Raw genomic sequence first — 17,875 nt, forward strand, 5'->3', positions numbered from 1 at the left:
TGTCCCAAAAATAAATAAAAACGTTAAAAAAATTTAAAAAAAAAAAAAAAAAAAAGGACATTCTTCCACGTACCACAGTATCATTACCCAGCTATTCCTAATATCATCTAATGCCCAGTTTAAGAATATTATGACCCTCTCTGACTCTAGGTTTCTCTAAACTTCATCTGTGAATCAATTTAAAGCACTTCGGCTTTTACCAAAGGCCAACGTAAGAAACAATGTATAAAGAGCCTGGCAGGACAAATGAATCAAGATGACAGAGTGAAGCATAAACACAGAATTTCTCTCCCCTAATCCCTAATGCAATGAACAATGTATGCCTTGGTTTGTTTTTTTTTTTTTTCTTTAAGTTTATTTATTTATTTTGAGGGAGAGAGAAAGAGAATACAAGCAGGGAAGGGGCAGAGAGAGGGAGAAATAGAATCCCAAGCAGGCTCTGCGCTGTCAGTGCAAAAGCCTGACACAGAGCTCAAACTGACAAACTGTGATATCAAGACCTGAGCTGAGATCAAGAAGAGTCAGACAGTTAACCAACTGAGGCACCCAGTTTTCACTGGGTAAAAGTATTCACCACCAACCAAGCAAGAAAAGGGGAAACTATGCTATTAACTTCAAGGGAACACACACACACACACACACACACAAATTCTGGTAGTAGACACAGTGTGGTATGGTTCCTGCCCTTAACCCAATCCCAGAAGCAGTACAGACCAAGGAAGGTAAGTCAACAAAATCCTTCAGGCAATAAGACATGTAAGGTAAGTGAGTAGACTGAGGGAAAACTCTTGTGAATACAAGCCCAGCAGGACTCCAGCAAAGGAAGAACCAGCTGCTAAAGCCCGCCATCTTTCAAAGGAACTGTGCTGAGCTGGCTGAGGGAGTCAAAGCCCAAAGGAGTTGGATACTCACTTGGGCTGGGCATGCCTAGTACAGGATAGGTAAGAGGATCTCAGAAGAGAAAGCAGAGGTACTCTAAACGAGGGTTATACTCCGCCTCACCAAGCTCATCCGCTCTCCTATCATAGGCTAGAGAAAACACTGAAAGGAGAACCCAGTACTCAGACTGTAGCTTGGTGGGGGAGAGGACTGGTCATAAATAAGGCAGGAAAGGTAAGAGGATTCACTCTCACTATATCAGAAAGAAGTTCTGAACACAGCTATACATATTAAGATGAAACAAAATGCTGTAGCTACAATGGAAACATGAATAGCACCCCCACACACACACACCCCCGTCAAAGAAAGCAAAGTTTGGAGATGAGATACACAGACTGACATGAACACAGAAATTTCAGAGATAAACAAAATAACAAAATACCACTAACAAAGATCTGATTTAAAATAGCAAGGAATTTCAAGAACTAGAAAATTTAGATAACCTACCATTTCTTCAATTTCAGACACAGTGTATTTGTATAGGCAGGAGAGTGTGGAGATTTTGAGCTTGGCCTCTGAATCCAGATTGCCTGGATTGAGATCTCAGCCCTGCCCCATGTTAATAATTAAGTGACCTAGGATAATTTACTTAACCTAAAGCATAAAGGGTATAGGGCCTGGCACAGAATAAGAACTCAATATTAGCTATCAATGTCATAAACAACTTAATCCATTAACATCAGCTGGATGCAAAAAAAAAAAGCACCAAGGGACTCTACTGTCAAAAAACATTGAAATATGTCAGGTGAGCCACATTAAAGCTATGCTCTGCAATTAAAATTAAAGATAGCAAAATGTGTCTGTCCATTCATACAGAAATCTTCTTTAGGGCTACCCCCTCTTTTAAAGCTGAAATAACTTGTTAGAAATGCAAATTCTCTTCAGTAGGTTCCACCCAAGACCTACTGCATCAGAAATTCTGAGGATGGGACCCAACAATGTGTTTTAAGATGACTTCCAGGTGATTCTAATATATGCTAAAGTTTGAAGATCATTGTACTAGATGGTCCTAATGTGATGTACCTCAAATTTAAGAAATACACAGAGATAAATTATTACAAATAACTGTAGGCTAGAAGACTATTCTGCTAAATGACAGCTGGTAAAAGTATATAACCTATATTTTTAAAATATGCATTATTCATATATACAAGCAACCCTCAAGCTTATAAATAAGAGAACTGTTAAAGAAGTTTACTTGGAACCAAGGTCGCATCTGCCCTCTAGGAACAATCTTGTAAACCTTAGTTAAATTCTTAGCTAGGCAACAAAAGCCTTTTAAACTTGAAAACACAGGACAAATGATTTGTTATAGTGAAATATTTTTATGGGTAAAAATAAACCAAAATTCTAACTCAGATCATTGGAAAGATTCACTTCCCCTACCACAACCTTAGCAATAAGAGAAGACAGATTTCTTCCCACACTGTGATCAAAATAAACATTTTTCCTCTTTCTTTCTGCCCTTCTACCTCTGCAAAAATAGAGACTGGAGTTAAGGGCAGGCACCAGGCACAACTGTGACAGAACAGAAGTACAGGAGAGCTGCAGTGGAGATGGCAGAGGGGAAGGGTGACCACTCTAGCACCTGCACATCTTGGTAACAACATTGTATACATTTATGCATATGTCTGGTCTACTATAAACTTCCACAAGTCAGTTGTTTGGTCTCCTGCTCACAGGTTTATAATACTTGTAGCCAAAGAAAGAATTTCAGAACAAGAGATCTGAGCATTAAGATGTTCAGTTAAAGAGAATAGCATTAGTGGGTGAAGGTAAGATGAGAAAGAGGCTGTTGACAGAGTCTCAAAGTATCTCCCCACCAAGATGCATATTAACAACAAAGGAGGAAGAATAATTGTACCCTAGAGAAACCTGGTAGCCCATCACCTTAACCAAGTGATCGATACTAACATCAGCAGTAACGGGACAAATTGACCTCATATGCTTCCCAATATGAGGCATTAGGAAAGACAGGACCCTTTTGTTTTTCTGAACAGGCACTAGTTAACATAACTCATCCCTTTCAGACTATAAGGATTAAGATAATGAAACATCATTATACTTCCTTTTTATATATGTTATACAATAAATGATTTGTATAGTAATAAACTACTTAGCAGATTGCTTTAGTACCTTTACACACTGTATAACTGTGAGCATTAAAAAAAAAAATCTACCAGCTAAGCAGTAAAAGCCAAATCAAGTATTTCAGGTGTCAAGGGATTAATATACAACAGCTGATAAATTTTGTATACAGTTACTGTTGTCAAAAATTAAAATTAGATGCAATCACCAAACACTGGAGAAAACTGTATTTGTGCTTGTAACAATTTGCAAATCCTTTCGATAGCCTTGTTTTACAATTGAAAATAAATTATGTATTCTTTTCTGCTTCAAGATTTTAAGTTAGGCAAAGATCTCTTAGAACACAAAGAGGAAACCATAAAAGAAAAGTACTACTAAATTAGAATTAATCAAAATTTAAAATTTTGCTCTTCCAAAGACATTTAACATAATGAAAAGGCAAATCAAAGAAATAATAAAAGACAACCCAATTAAAAATGGGTAAGAGATCTGAATAGACAATTTGATATATGATGATTACAAATGGCAAATAAGAACATGAAAAGATGCTCAACATTTCCAATCATCAGGGAAACAAATTAAAGGCACAACAGTACCACCACACACCCATTAAAATGACTAAAATTTAAGAGTGACAATAACAAGTACTGATGAGGATGTGGAGCCATTGGATGTCATATACAGGAATGCAAAATGATACAGACATGTTGGAACAGTTTGGCAAAAAGTTAAACATACACTTACCCATATGGCCCAGCAATCCCATTCCTGGGGAAACAAGAACATACGCCCCCCCCCCCAAAAAAAAGACTTGTACAGGAATATTCATAGCAGCTTTATTTACAATAGCCCCCAACTAGAAACAACCCAAATGCCCACCAACTGGTGAATGCATAAACTCTGGTATGTCTGTATAATACTGCTCAGCAATAAAGCTACTGCCACGTGCAACAACTTGCACGAATCTCAAAAGCATTCAGTGAAAGAAACCAGACAGAAAAGAGTACATTCTATACAATTCCATCTATATGAAGCTCTAGAAAAATCAAAACTATAGTGACAGAAAGCTTATCAGTAGTTGCCAGGAACCAGTAACAAAGGGACAGAATTGAAGGCAAAGGGGCAAGAGGGAACTTTCTGGGGTGATGAAAATATTCTCTGTGATTGTGGTAGTGGACACACAACTGTGTTCATTTGTCAACACTCATCAAATCGTACACTTCCAATTGGTGAAGTAAACTGTATGTAAATTATAACTCAAAGCTGATTTTAAAACTTAAAAATAGCAAAAATGGTTACCCTTAGGGTACTGACTAGAAGGGAGTACAAAGGAAACTCTGGAGTACTGGTATTGTTTTATTTTTTCATCCAGGTTGGGGATACCTGGCTGTTTGGTTTGGGAAAAAAGTCATTGAGGTGTACAATTATGACTTGTGTTATGTTCTGTACATTTTATTTCAACACAAAGTTTACTAGAAAAGAATGGCTCCTCAACAGTCTGACTTCATACAAATAATGACAATGATTCAAAACTGCAGCCAAGAAAATAAATCAGAAGAAAAGGGGATTCAAAAAGCAATCACTTGTCCAAAGTATATTTTCCTATGCGGGCGACTTGACTAATATTCTACCTAGATTAACGCGCGCGCGCGCGCATGTGTGTGTGGTTAGGACACAATGGACTTTTCCCCAAACCTTACTCAAAATACACTTTTCTTAAATTAAGTTCACTTTCTTTTTATTCCTAGTGATACACATAACACAAATATACGCAGAACACCTTCACTCCAAAATTCAGTTTTCTGCTTGGAAGAAAAAAAAATCTTACTAACCTCTTTCATAAATGACTTGCCTATGCGCACCACTTTTGCAAATAAAATGGGGTCGTGAGAAAGGTGAGGACCAAGGTAACAGAACATATTGAAGACATCTCTCCTCAAATCTTCAAAGCTCTCTGCTTGTTTTGGTGCTCTCTTATTTTGCAAAGCATTAACAGGTGAGCCTTTAGCACCTTTAGGAACGCCAACTCTATAAAAAGAAGCAAAATTTATATGTATACTATGTAATACCCCACTTTAAGTTACCAGTAAGTAAAGCTTTTCTTGCTCAAATTTGCTTTCTATATATCACTTGTGCCTAACTTCATTAATACAGATAATTTATCGGGTAGAAAAAGACAAAAACAATACTCATTTGGAAAAAGCCAGAGCTTAGAGAATGTTTCCAATGAACTGCATAAGGAAATCAGAGAAACGCAGATTTCAAGTAACATTTAACATACACTGTATGAATTTGTTCTTAGTTAAACTTGGCCAGTATCAGGAATTTGGATATGGGAATGGGGAACAAGGGATGGACCTCAGAGACACTGGAAGATAAAACAGAAAAATATGGATATAACAACAGTGGTTCAAGTAAATAAACATTTCTCAGTCTGGGTTCCCCTACTTAGACTGAGTATGAGGTGGGTGGTGTAGGGAAGGTGAGCAGCATAATGAAAGAAGGTGTCACACTAAAAAGGACAGCATGCCCAGAGTTCTCACCTGCTGAGCAGGTGTCCCGCTGTGGAGTCACAGGGGTCACTCTTTGAGAAGAAGCCTTCAAGGTCCACAGCCCCAGTGGCACTGAAGGCAGCAGCCGGCAGCTACGCACGAGTCATAAGACTGGGGCCTTGGACGCAGGCTCTGATCTGTGGGGCTGAAGCCAGAGCTGCTGCCAGTACTGCTCCTAAGTAACCTGCAAGCAGGCTGAGGGCTAGAGGACGGGTGGACGGACACAGTAACTAGGGATGATGAGAAAGGCTGCACTAGCAATTTTCAGAACAGCAGCCTATATGCCAAGAGAGGTAAGGCAAGCAGAGAGGCAATGTCCTCACTCAGAGCCACTCAACCCAGGACAGAGGGAAATTACACTAAGTAAAAACCTTAGGAATTCTCTGCCCACCCCCAAGAGAGGAGGAAAAGTCAAGAACAGAAGAATGGTGTTTTCACTCTCAATGGAGCACACCCAACCTAGACATCTAAGCTACAATTTTTAGACTGCATTGCAGCACGCATTCTGCACCACCTGGTCTAGACATTAGGAGACAAGTCACTGATTAATACGTATAAGACTGATACGCTCTGAATGGTTCTTACCTTCTAATAAAACACACAGAAGTACTTGCTTGTTTGAGGAGACAAGATAAACATGCAGATTTTTTTGTAGTCCTAAGCTATTTCTACCTCAATGATTAGAAAAGCATATAGTAACATACCTTCGGTAGAGAGGCTCTATAGTTATGTGAATGAGCTTGCAAATAGCAAGGGCTATTAGCTTATGTGAAGCTGCATAGTACGGAGGCATCTGATCCATAATGTTCTGTGCATGCTGCCAATCACCAATCTTCAACAAGGCTTCCAACAAACCAAGTTTTTGGTTGTCAGGCGGCTAAAAATGAACAATTATAGTGAAGATCCTCAGAATATAGGCACCAATAAATCTCGGCATTTTTTAATTTAAAAAACTGAGCTAAACACGACAATATTGTATGTCAACAACGGCTGCCACCATGGAAAATGCAGTATTTTCCTGAAAGTAAAATCAAAGTTTTTTTTTAGCTATTGAAAAAAACAACAGGATTTGCTCTTTGATTTAGCAGACCCAGCATGAGAGTTTATAGACCTGGAATTAAATCAAGTTCTATTTAATGCTTTATTGTGCCACAGGGAACTAGAATTCATTCATATTTGAGAATCCCCTTAGGACTTGAGAGACATTAATACACAGAGCACAAATATAGTCATATATTTTACTTAGAATACACTTTGAAATTTGTATAAGAAAAACATAGCGGCCTCTTTTGGGAAGATGCCAATAAGATTAAAACTAAAACCACCTTTGCAAATTAGTATTCCAAAAACCAGATTTCACTACATTTAAAGTTAATAAATTATTCTCCCATAAGTTGATGAACTATTACAAGTTAAATTTCAAATTCTAAATCCAGAAGACAATGTTAATGTTATAAAAATGAACTATATACCTTCTCTACTTTCTCCTCTTCTTTTTCCTTTTCTTTCTCTCGCTCGTCGATTTTTTCAGAAGACAATACAACCATCGTAAGTTTTCTAACAATTTGCTTAGCTTCTACAATTTCTCGTTTGTGTTCATCCATAATGCAATTATCAGCTGGAAGAAGCTAAAAATGGTTCATTAATGTTTCATAAAATAGCTAATACTGTTTGCACATATAAAAAGCAAACACTATCTTCCCTGAATTGATAAAACTGTAAATAAGGCCTAGCCTATTAATGGCCATGGTTTGCTTTCAAAATAAGCTTCTCTCAATTATTTTCTTATAATCTAACAAAGTTAAGTACCTGAATTTTGTACACCTTTTAAAATCAAGTAGCAGTTCGAAGTTCTTTTGTCTTCTTTCTGTTAGAGGTCCTAAATTAATACAATAATACAACAGTGATGCTTACCATTCAATTTATTAACGTACCCAAGAAAATGTATGCCTGTTCCATGAAAAATATCAGAGTTCCCCTTTAAAGGCCAAACTCCATATTTAAAAAGTACTTCATAAGGATCCAATTTGGGAGAGGTTAGCTACTGAATTATATGAAGGGGTAAATTTATTTCCTCTAGATGAAAAATCTCAAGTAGAAAAATTATGAACAACTTGACATCTCACTTTTCATTTCCTAATACCTACTATTTGACTTAAGTCACAAACTAGTTTCTAGTTTATTACAAAAGAGAAAGCAGCATGTGTACAGTCAACTCTCCATTATGAAAAAGGATCACGTTATCTCTAGTACAGCCATCTTGTACACGTGGAAGATGGTTAATGTAGATATTTCATAAAATAGATAAAAAACCCAGACACAGAAAAATACAGCCAACAAATCGTTATTTACTAGTTTCTTCTAAGCACTCAGTGTTCCTGCCCTCAGAAATGCATAATATATTTCAGTAACTAAGTCTAATGCAAAGTAAATAATCAGTAAACAATGAAAAGAAACATAGTGAAAGATTAAGCTACATATTGCAGACTTCATCCCCATTAGTCAAAAATGGGAGAAAAGTCACTAAGGACTGATGCAAGAAGGTAAGCAAGACTTTTTCTCATTCTTTCTGCTCTCCACTGGCCATCAAACCCATTTTTATTGCTCTACTTATGTACCTGCTGTAGGTCCTCATCTTTTACCTAGATTAATACAACTGTCTCTAAAAATATCCCATTATAATGAACTGTAAGTTTCTTTTTCTTCAACATTTTATTTTTTTAAGCAATCTCTACACCCAATGTGGGGCTCAAACTCACAACCCCGAGATCAAGAGTCACATGCTCTACTGACTGAGCCAGCCAGGCACCCCTGTAAGTTTCTTACAGTACTCTCAATTTCTAGTTTTGTGTATTTTGAGAATATGCAATTAAGTGCATACAAAGTTACAACTGTTTTATCTTCCTAGAGAACACAACTTTATTAATTATGAAGTGACTATCTCTTTTCGCCAAAAAGTTTATTTTGTCTGTAACAGCAATAATTTCCCTAGTATATTTTTCCCACCCTTCTACTTTCAACCTTTATCTGTCCTTAGGTTTTAGAAGTCTCGTGAAAAATAAACAATAAACTGGTTTTTAATCCCATCTCAAAATCTTTGACACCTTAACAGGAACACTTAGGCCACTTGCATTTATTGTCAAACTCAAACATTTCAGTAATAAATCTATCACCATCTATCATATTTCCATTTGTCCTACCAGTCTATACTTGCCTATAGACTCATACCTGTCTTTGAATTCCCCTTTTACTGACAAATTTTCCATGTTCTCAGTTTGTACATCACTTTTCTACTTTAAATCTTGAAGGGCTCTCTACTCCCAACAAGAAAAAATCCGAACTCCTTACTATGGCTCTTAAAAGGCCCTGGAAAGTGTAGCCCCAACCTACTCTTCTCCATCTTCATCCACCTCCCCATAAACTACCCGAGGCTCCAAGTACTCGGAGCTTCCTGATGTTCCCCTAAGATAATAATGAAGCCCTTCAATACTCCTGCCTTTATATTCAGTTAATTCTACCTACAAAGCTTCCCGCCTTTAAAGCCAGGCCAACACCGTGTCATCTACCAACATCCCAGTTCAACATCACTAGTCTGGAAAGGCCTTCCAAAATGCCCCCAAACAGACATGGTTACTATCTATACTGAGCCCCCACAGCACTTTGTGAGTACCTCCAATATAGTAGTTACTATATAATGCAAAATGTCTTCTCCATTGCTAGACTATGACTGCTTCCAAGGTAGAGACTAAGTTTTAGTCTGTAACTATAGTACATGACAGACAAGGAAGTCAGAAAATGATTTCAAAGACAATGACGATGTTGTCAGCTTTGGACAGAGTTAAGTCCATAGATATCCTACTATATAACCAAATAAACAGGAATTTCTATACTACAAACCTAGTTTTTTCAAATTGACAGGCTAAACTGTTGCTAAACTGAAGGTCATCAATCACATTAACATACACACCCTTCCAGATCCTGGGTCCAGCAACAGAAGCACAATACCAGTCATTTATTACCATTAAAAACATTAAAAACATAAGAAAACCATTTTAAATGGTTTTGATGGTTTTTAAATGGTTTTAAATGGCAATTACTGTTTGTTTGTTTTTTAAATATACAGTTCCCCATTCATCTTGAATGCCTACAATTAACATTTTGGGAAGAAGGAAAAAGTATCTTAGGTAATCCCATATTTCTGACAATTTGTGTATAACAGAAAAGTCTAAAACCACATTGATTAGGACTTGGCTCCCTCTCAATGAGATACACCTTGCTGACATTAACAGCTTTAATTTCATAGCCAACCTCAAACTCTGTGACAAAAGGTACTTAATTTCCACAGTTTGTCAAAGAATTACATTCATTCACTTCATAAAGTAAACACAAAGCAATAATGCATTAGGGCTTCCAAAATTAGAACCGGAGAGCCTAGGACCAATCTTGAAGTACTATATGGCTGCCTACTCCTCTTCCCATCCCTGGGATAGACAGCCAAATATCCTTAGCAGCCCACTTGACTTACATGTACATAAAGATCATCTAAATCAATAAGATTAAATTGTAGAAGGACTGCTGCAACTCTGTATAAAGATGAAGGAGTCTCTCCATTTGGTTCCTTGAAAAAAAAAAAGTTTCTATTTAGTGCATAAAGTACAACTAAAATCATATTCTTTACCTACCAATAACTAAGAACAATTACATCAAATAACTCTAGATCAACAATAAGCTTCACTGCTCTTCCTGATCATACATGACATCTGAACTGAGGACAAAGATAATTAGGTAAACAGCCCTTTTCATCTTCTGATGAACACAAAGAAAGGTTTCAAAAATGGACACACTTCACAGTACATGCTAATATTTTTTTAAAATCTGAAAATTAAAGAGAATAAGTGATATTTTACCCTGCATAATAATTACTTTTGGTTTCAGTTTTTATGTGTGTTTTCTTAACTCACTTTTCCAAGTAGTTCTCAGTGGAGATGCAGACAGACAAGAATGACAAATTTGGAAGTGCCAAACTATCTGTGTCTGCTTTATACTTTTCTCCCCCTTCTTTTATTTCTGCGGTTTTGTGCTAAGTGTATCTGCTTGTCAATTGATTTCCCCTTCCAAACAGGTCTCTATACTTATTACACATGGATAAATCAACATTTTAAAATACAGAATGGTCAATTCCAACCAAGCCGGCCCTGTGGACCCTACACAGAAACAAAAAGACTTTCTCCGAATTTTTAAACTGCTCAGGGTCAGATGAATGGAAGACTGAAGCCAGGACAACTGGCAATTACTAAACGGCAAAATGCAAATAAAAAGCAAACAGTGACAATACATTATGTTCTGCTTCTACTCAGCGCTGAAAACAAGTTCTTTGTGAGGCTCCCCACAATTGCGATAGGTGTTATGGACATAACAAAGGAAGCTAACCAAACTAATGGATATCATATAAAGAAGTCTTTGTTAATGGATATCATATAAAGAAGTCTTTGTTCACTCTATTTGTTAAGACAGGTACATCTTCAACTTAACAAGTTTAATTCTAAATACATAAATGATTATTTATTATCAAAACATTTTCCCATAAAAACAAATGGTCAGGGATTCAGAGCAAACCCACAAAAGCTTATTATCTGACTTGGATCCACCAGGAACACTCTCATTATTCCCATTATCTCTGTTTTAATGAGTTCACAAGAAGCCCCTGACTCCCAGGCCAAACATCAACTCCCATACTCTAATCCTCATATTGCTCTGCACAATCCCTGTCCTGTCCTAACCCACCTTTCTGCATTCTTGAAAAACTTCCATGGAATCCTCTGGAATTCATAATCCATCCTCAGCAAAACCCCCTATATATCCTGAACCTCTCCTCTGTTCCCTTCACCTTCTTGCTCGAGCAGACCCTAGCACTCTACAGGAACACTACTCTCACTGTAACCCAGTCAAGTGGTGGCTATTTTCCCCAGACCCTCACACTACTAGGCCTACAGGTGGGATATGAGTCATCTTTGCTCTTTTATAGTTGTTTTCAGAGTATTTATTCTCCCTCCACCCTCCCCTAAAGCCCACTCAGCTCTGAACTTCCAGTCATTCTCCCTCACTACTGCTGTGATCTAGTCTCATTCCAGTGTGGTCAAAGAAAATATTTTGTATGATTTCAATGTTTTATATTTACTGAGAAGTGTTTTGTGGTCTACGATAGGGTCTATCCTAGAGAAAGTCCCGAGTAAACTAGAGAAGAATATGTAATCTGTTGTTGCTAGGTAGTTTTCTGTGTGTGTCTGTTAAGTCTAATTGGTTTATAGTGGCTGTTCAAGTCCTGTTTCCTTTTGTCTAGGTGTTCTATGCATTAATGAGAGGGGGTATGGAAATCTCTAACAATTATTGTAGAACTATTTCTCCCTTCAATTCTGTTAGTGTATGCTTCATGTATTTTGAGGCTCTATTTGGTGCACATGTGTTTATAACTGTTTTATCTTCTTAATGGGTTGACCCTTTTATCAATATATAATGTCCTTTGCTGTCTACAGTAAAAATTTTTGTCTATCTTGCCCGATATTAGAATTGCCACCCCAGCTCTCTCCTGGATACTATTTACATAGGATATCTATTTTCATACTTCCACTTTGAACACATTTCTATCTTTGATCTAAAAGTGAGTCTTACGATAAGCATATAGCTGAATGTTTTATACATTCTGCCAAACTGCCTTTTAATTACAAATTTTAATCCATTTACTAAATTTTAATCCATTTACATTTAAAGTAATTACTGACAAGGAAGGACTTCTGCCATTTTGCTATTTGTTTTCTACATATATCATTTTTTGTTCCTCATTTCTTCCATTACTGCCTTCTTTTGTGTTTGATTTTTTTCTCTGTAGTGTACTTTTTTGATTCCCTTCTTTCCTTTGTTTTTTAGTTATTTTCCTAGTGGATACTGCAATTAATATTTTAAACTTCTAACAATGTACTTTGAACTAATACCAACTTAGCTTAAATAGTATACAAAAACTCTGTACCTATACATCTCAGTCCTTCCCCCTTTTATATTGTTATATTATGTTCCAATTAGATTTATAATTGTTTTTATTCCTTTGTCTTTTAAATCATATGAGAAAAAAGGAGGAGCTACAAACCAAAAACTACAATAATATTGGTAATTTTGGCTTTTTTGTTTACCTATGTAGTTACCTTTACCAATATTCTTTATTTCTTCATATAGCTTCAAATTACTGTCTAGTATCCTTTCATTTCAGCCTGAAGGACTCTCCTCATCATTTCTTGTAGGGCAGGTCTACTAGTGACAAACTCCCCCAGCTTTTGTTTATCTTAGAATGTCATAATCTCTCATTTCTGAAGGGTAGTTTTGCTGGATACAGAACTCTTTACTGACAGTTTTGTTCTTTCAGCACTTTATATATGCCACCCAATGCCTTCTGAAGAAAAACCAACTGTTAACCCTATTGAGGATCTTTTGTATGCAAGGGGTCATATCTGTTTTGCTGCTTTCAAAATTATCTTTGTCTTTCAACAATCTGAGCATAATGTGTCTTGGTGTGGATCTCTTTGAGTTGATCCTGCTCAGTGTTTGTGGAGCTTCTTCAATGTGTAGATTCACATCTTTCATCACATTTGGGAAATTTTCAACCATTATTTATTCAAACATGCTTTCTGTCCCTTTTCTCTCTGCTTCTGGGACTCCAATACACATAATGGTACTGGATGGTGTCTTCTAGTCTCTTAGACTGTTCATTTTTCTTCATTCTTTTCTCTTTCTGCTCCTCATACCGGATAACCTCAATTGGCTCATCAAGGTGGCTTGTTTCTTCAGCCGTCTCAAACCTGCTGTTGTACCTCTCTAGTGAATTTTTCATTTCAGTTATCTTACTTTTTTACTCCAGAATTTGTTTGGTTCCTTTTTTATAATTTCTATTTCTTTACTGATATTCTGTCTGGTTTCCTTTAGCTCTTGGCCTATGGTTTCCTATAGAGCATAAACATATTTAGGACTGATGATTTAAATTATTTATCTAGTAATTCCATCTCCTGGGCTTGCTCAGGGATAGTTTCTGTTTATTTTTTTCCTTGTGAATGAGCCATACTTTATTTCACTGCATACCTCGTTATCTCTTTTTGAAAACTGGATATTTTGACCATTATGTGACAACTCTGAAAATCAAATTATGCCCCATCTCTGGGGTTTGTTGATGCTTAATGTGGGTTACTGTTGTTTTCTTATTTAGTGACGACTTATAAAGTCTATATTATTGTCGTGTGTGGCCACTGAAATCTGTTGTTAGCTTAGTGGTCAGCTACTGTTTTGAGTTTTCTTAAGGGCCTGAAGCCCGGAAAAAAAGAAAAAAGAAAGAGAAAAAACACTCTCCCAGTCTTTGCATACTGGCTCTGTGTTCGGGCATGCCTCAACACTTGGGCAAGCCATTTACAATTCCTAGTCTTCACTTCCTGCTTGCACAGAGCCTGAATGTCAGCCAGAGGAAAAAGCTTAGGATCTTTTCAGCCCTTTTCTAATTACTTATCCAGTTCTGGACATAAGCATGGCCTTTTGTTCCAATTCCCTGGCACATGCTATCTCCTTATCCAACTTCTTTCTTCCCAGGCTTTCAGTCTCTCTATTGCTTCTCTCACTGCTGTCTCTTGTTCCAGGCTGCAAAAGCTAGTAGCTGTGCCTTCAAATCCTTTTGGCAAAAGCCACCCCAGCTCTGGAGATGTTCCTAGTCAAGCCAAACAAAACAGGCCCTTACACCAGTCCTTCAGAGAAAAGCCAGAGAGGTCGCAACTCACAATTTTTTGTGTCCTCTGGCATTACCAATCTACGCTAGGAGTGCAGGCTTCTATCTTCATGGCCATCATTGAGGGACAGTAGGCAGGCAATTTATAACATAACAGTGCTCTCTTAGCCCAAAGCAGCAGCTTCTTTCTTCACTAAGCCTTTCTTCAGTTGCTGTAAGTTATTTTTACTAAATTCCAGAATTCTGTTAAAAGTTTATTGACAATTTTTGCCAGTTCATTAGGTGCTTTTATTGAGGGACAGAGCTCTGCTGTTTTCAGTCAGGTCCTACTGTTGCCATCTATGTACTCGTGGGTCACAGCCCTTCACTTAGCAATGATCTTATAGCTTCTGATTCACTGTCACTCTGTCTGACTCTATTCCTTTAATTTTTTAGAGGTTTTCACATATATGTAAATGATACTTCCATCATGCTGGCCTCTTGGCACCCTGAGCTCCTCTCTTTCAAAGATCTTCTCCTATTCCCCATCTCAGCCATTCACTCCATATCCTAAACTTTAATATTACCAATAACTACAACCCCCCTCAAAATGTCAATTTCACATATCCACCCTCAAATGGATCCTTAATGCTGCCGGACAATCATACCCTATTTCTCTCATCCATTCACTTTCCTACCCTCCTATATAAACTGTTTTCTACATTCTCTCCTAACCTTCAATACCTCCTCTCTCATCCTTTCATCTGATGCCCTTGTTTTCAATTTCAGCAAGAAAACTGGAACAATCGTTAAAATTTCTACAAATTTCCACCATCACATCTATCCACCTACCAACAGCTGTACCTACATGTGCTGCCTTTCCAACCGTTATTCTAGATGAACTCTCAATGCTCCCATTTAAAGTCAATCCATCCATTTATACCATAAACTCTTCTCTCTATCCTACTCAAGAACATTACTCCAATAATTCTGTCCTCTCTCTCCTATATCACTAGTTTTCCTCCTTTCTACTCAATCATTCCCATTAGCATAAAAATATGTTCTCTCCCCCATCTTCAAAACATCTTCTCTCTTGAGCTCACTTCCTCTGCCAGCTACCTTTGTGCCTCTCTGTAACAACTCCTTATAGAGTTGTCTATTCTCACTATCTCCAATTCCATTCTCCCTATTCTTTAACACCACCCCAACTTTACCAAAATGGCTAGCTTTGCCCTCCCTGATGATAAATCCAATGACCAAATTTTAGTCATTTAAGATGAGGCATTTAACAGAGGTCATTGTTCCTTCTTCCACTTAGCTTCCAATATGCTACATTCTCTTTGTTTTCCTCTTATCTTGTACATTCCTTCTATATCTCCTTTGCTGATTGCCCCTCTTTTCCTAGGCCCTTTAACACTGGAGTGCCAAGGCTGGGCCCTGGGTTCTCTTCTTGTGTTCCTAGACCCAACTCTTGATGATTTCATCTAGTATCACAACTTTAAATATCATCTACATGCTTTTGACACCTACATTTCTATTTCTAATGCAGTCCTCTCTCCTGAATACCAGATTTATACATCCAGTTATTTACTCAACATCTCACTTGGATATCTAAGACATCTCAAATTTTACATATGCAAAACTCAATTCCTGATTCCTACCCCCAATACGCCAAACCCATTCCACCCGAAATTTACTCTACCTCAGTTGATGATGACACCATCCTTTTTACTGCTCAGTCCAAAAAAAAGTTGGAAATAGCCTTAACTCTACTTTAGGACATTGTGTATCTAATCAATCAACAAATACTACTGGCTCTACCCTTCAAAATATATTCAGAAGCTCATTAACTTCCAACTGTTACCATAACCATATTGCTTCTTTGAAAACCTAAGTCAAACCACACATGTACACAGTGTCTTTTGTCTCTCTTATCTTTCTCTCCCTCACATACACACATACCACTCATGTCACCATTAGAGGCAGCCACTAAAGAAACTCTTTACTCTGAAAGCTAGTAATTAATGGGGCATGGGGGTGGAGAATGAAGCATTTGTCCTGCCTTTCCAGCAGAACTGTATTTCAGGACAACAAGCAAGCCAAGTTGAGAAGGAACAATTCTTCTTTACAGACGAATAATAGCTAATAAATGCAGAAGACACGGTAACATTAGTAAGTCAGTAATTTGGAACCCCTAAGAAAATAACTGATTCAGGAAAAGATCATCCATGTATTCTAAGCCACTTAATGTAAGGTTAATGAAAAACTGGATATTCACATGGTGCCAAAGTATCAACCTACAGATAACTTCCTATTAACGTGAGGGGAAATGTCATTGTTGAATAAAGGAATTAGACTGTCATCAACTTATCGGAACATTAAAAATCAGGCAGGTATGAGACGTTATGGTATGAAACATACAACACAACCTATGAAGCCTTTTGCCATTAAATATTTTACCTGAACAGAGTCAAGCTCTTAGACCTAACTCTAAGTACACAAGACAAACAAGGAATAAAGAACAAATTAAACCAACCATGGAAAAGCAATCAGATATATCTAATGCTTGGAAGACTAATGGAGTCTTCCACGGCAATAGTCCCAACAAGTTAATGCCATTAAAGGAAGGAAGGTGGGTGGGGGGGGACACACTAGTCTAGATTAAAAGAGACTGAAGAATCCTAACAATCAAATACAATGCATGGCCTCTGATTGGATCATTGTTTGAACAAAACAGTTGTAAAATTATCTGGGAGACAATATGGGAAATCTGGATATGGTCTGAGTTTATTATATAGTAACAGTCTAGTTAGATATGAAACTGGTATCACGGTTATATAGAAAAAGTCTTTTAAAAAGTACAAATTCACGTATTTAGGAGTAAACGTTCATGGTATCTGTAATATAAATTATTTCCAAAAAAAGTATAACAACATGTTAATAAACTTACTTCTAGGTGATGGGATTATGGGTATTCATTACACTATTCACTCTTTTCTATATGTTTGAAATGTTCATAATAAAGTGAAAACATAAAAGAGAAACAAAATGAAAAAATTAACTCAGGTCACATCACTCTCCTACTCAAAATCTTCTAAAAGCTTCACAGCATCAAAGTCAAAACCCTTGTGGCACTAGCCCTATGTGATGTGGTCTCTCATCTTTGACCTCATCTCCTACCACACTCCCACTCAATCAGTCGGATCCAGCCACACTGGTCTCCTTGCTGTTCTCCAGCACATCAGGCATGCTCACACCTTACGGCCTTTGCACTGGCTGTTCTCTTTCCCTAGAGGCTCTTCCCCAAATATCTGTTTACACCTCCCATCCTTTGTTTCTTTGCTTAAATGTACCTTTTCAATGAGGTACATACTCTCACTCTTCTATGTAAAGTTGCAACCTACCACTCTGGCACTCCCACTCTTCCTTATCCTGCTCTACATTTTTTTTTTGTCCCATCTCACTGATAACCTTCTAACATACCATAGTTTACCTTGAACATAAGCGTCATGAAGGCAAGAATTTCTATTTGTTTCCAAATGTAGTCCCAGCACCTAGAACA

General features: G+C 37.3%; 1 protein-coding gene across 13 annotated transcripts in view; it reads right to left on the reverse strand.

The window, feature by feature from the left end:
* The window catches only part of THOC2 (THO complex subunit 2), a 120,309-nt gene that overhangs the window by 53,415 nt on the left and 49,019 nt on the right, over positions 1-17,875 (reverse strand). For all 13 annotated transcript variants that reach the window (XM_040467946.1, XM_040467941.1, XM_040467951.1 and 10 more), the window contains 4 exons: positions 10,105-10,197; positions 7,052-7,207; positions 6,284-6,456; positions 4,860-5,055 (listed from right to left, as the gene is read on the reverse strand). In XM_040467946.1, coding sequence (XP_040323880.1) covers positions 4,860-5,055; positions 6,284-6,456; positions 7,052-7,207; positions 10,105-10,197 — 618 coding nt within the window. The remainder of the gene's footprint in view (positions 1-4,859; positions 5,056-6,283; positions 6,457-7,051; positions 7,208-10,104; positions 10,198-17,875) is intronic.

This window comes from Herpailurus yagouaroundi, unplaced genomic scaffold (genome assembly GCF_014898765.1).
Source record: "Herpailurus yagouaroundi ecotype Mexico unplaced genomic scaffold, PumYag 67641, whole genome shotgun sequence".
NCBI lineage: Eukaryota > Metazoa > Chordata > Mammalia > Carnivora > Felidae > Herpailurus > Herpailurus yagouaroundi.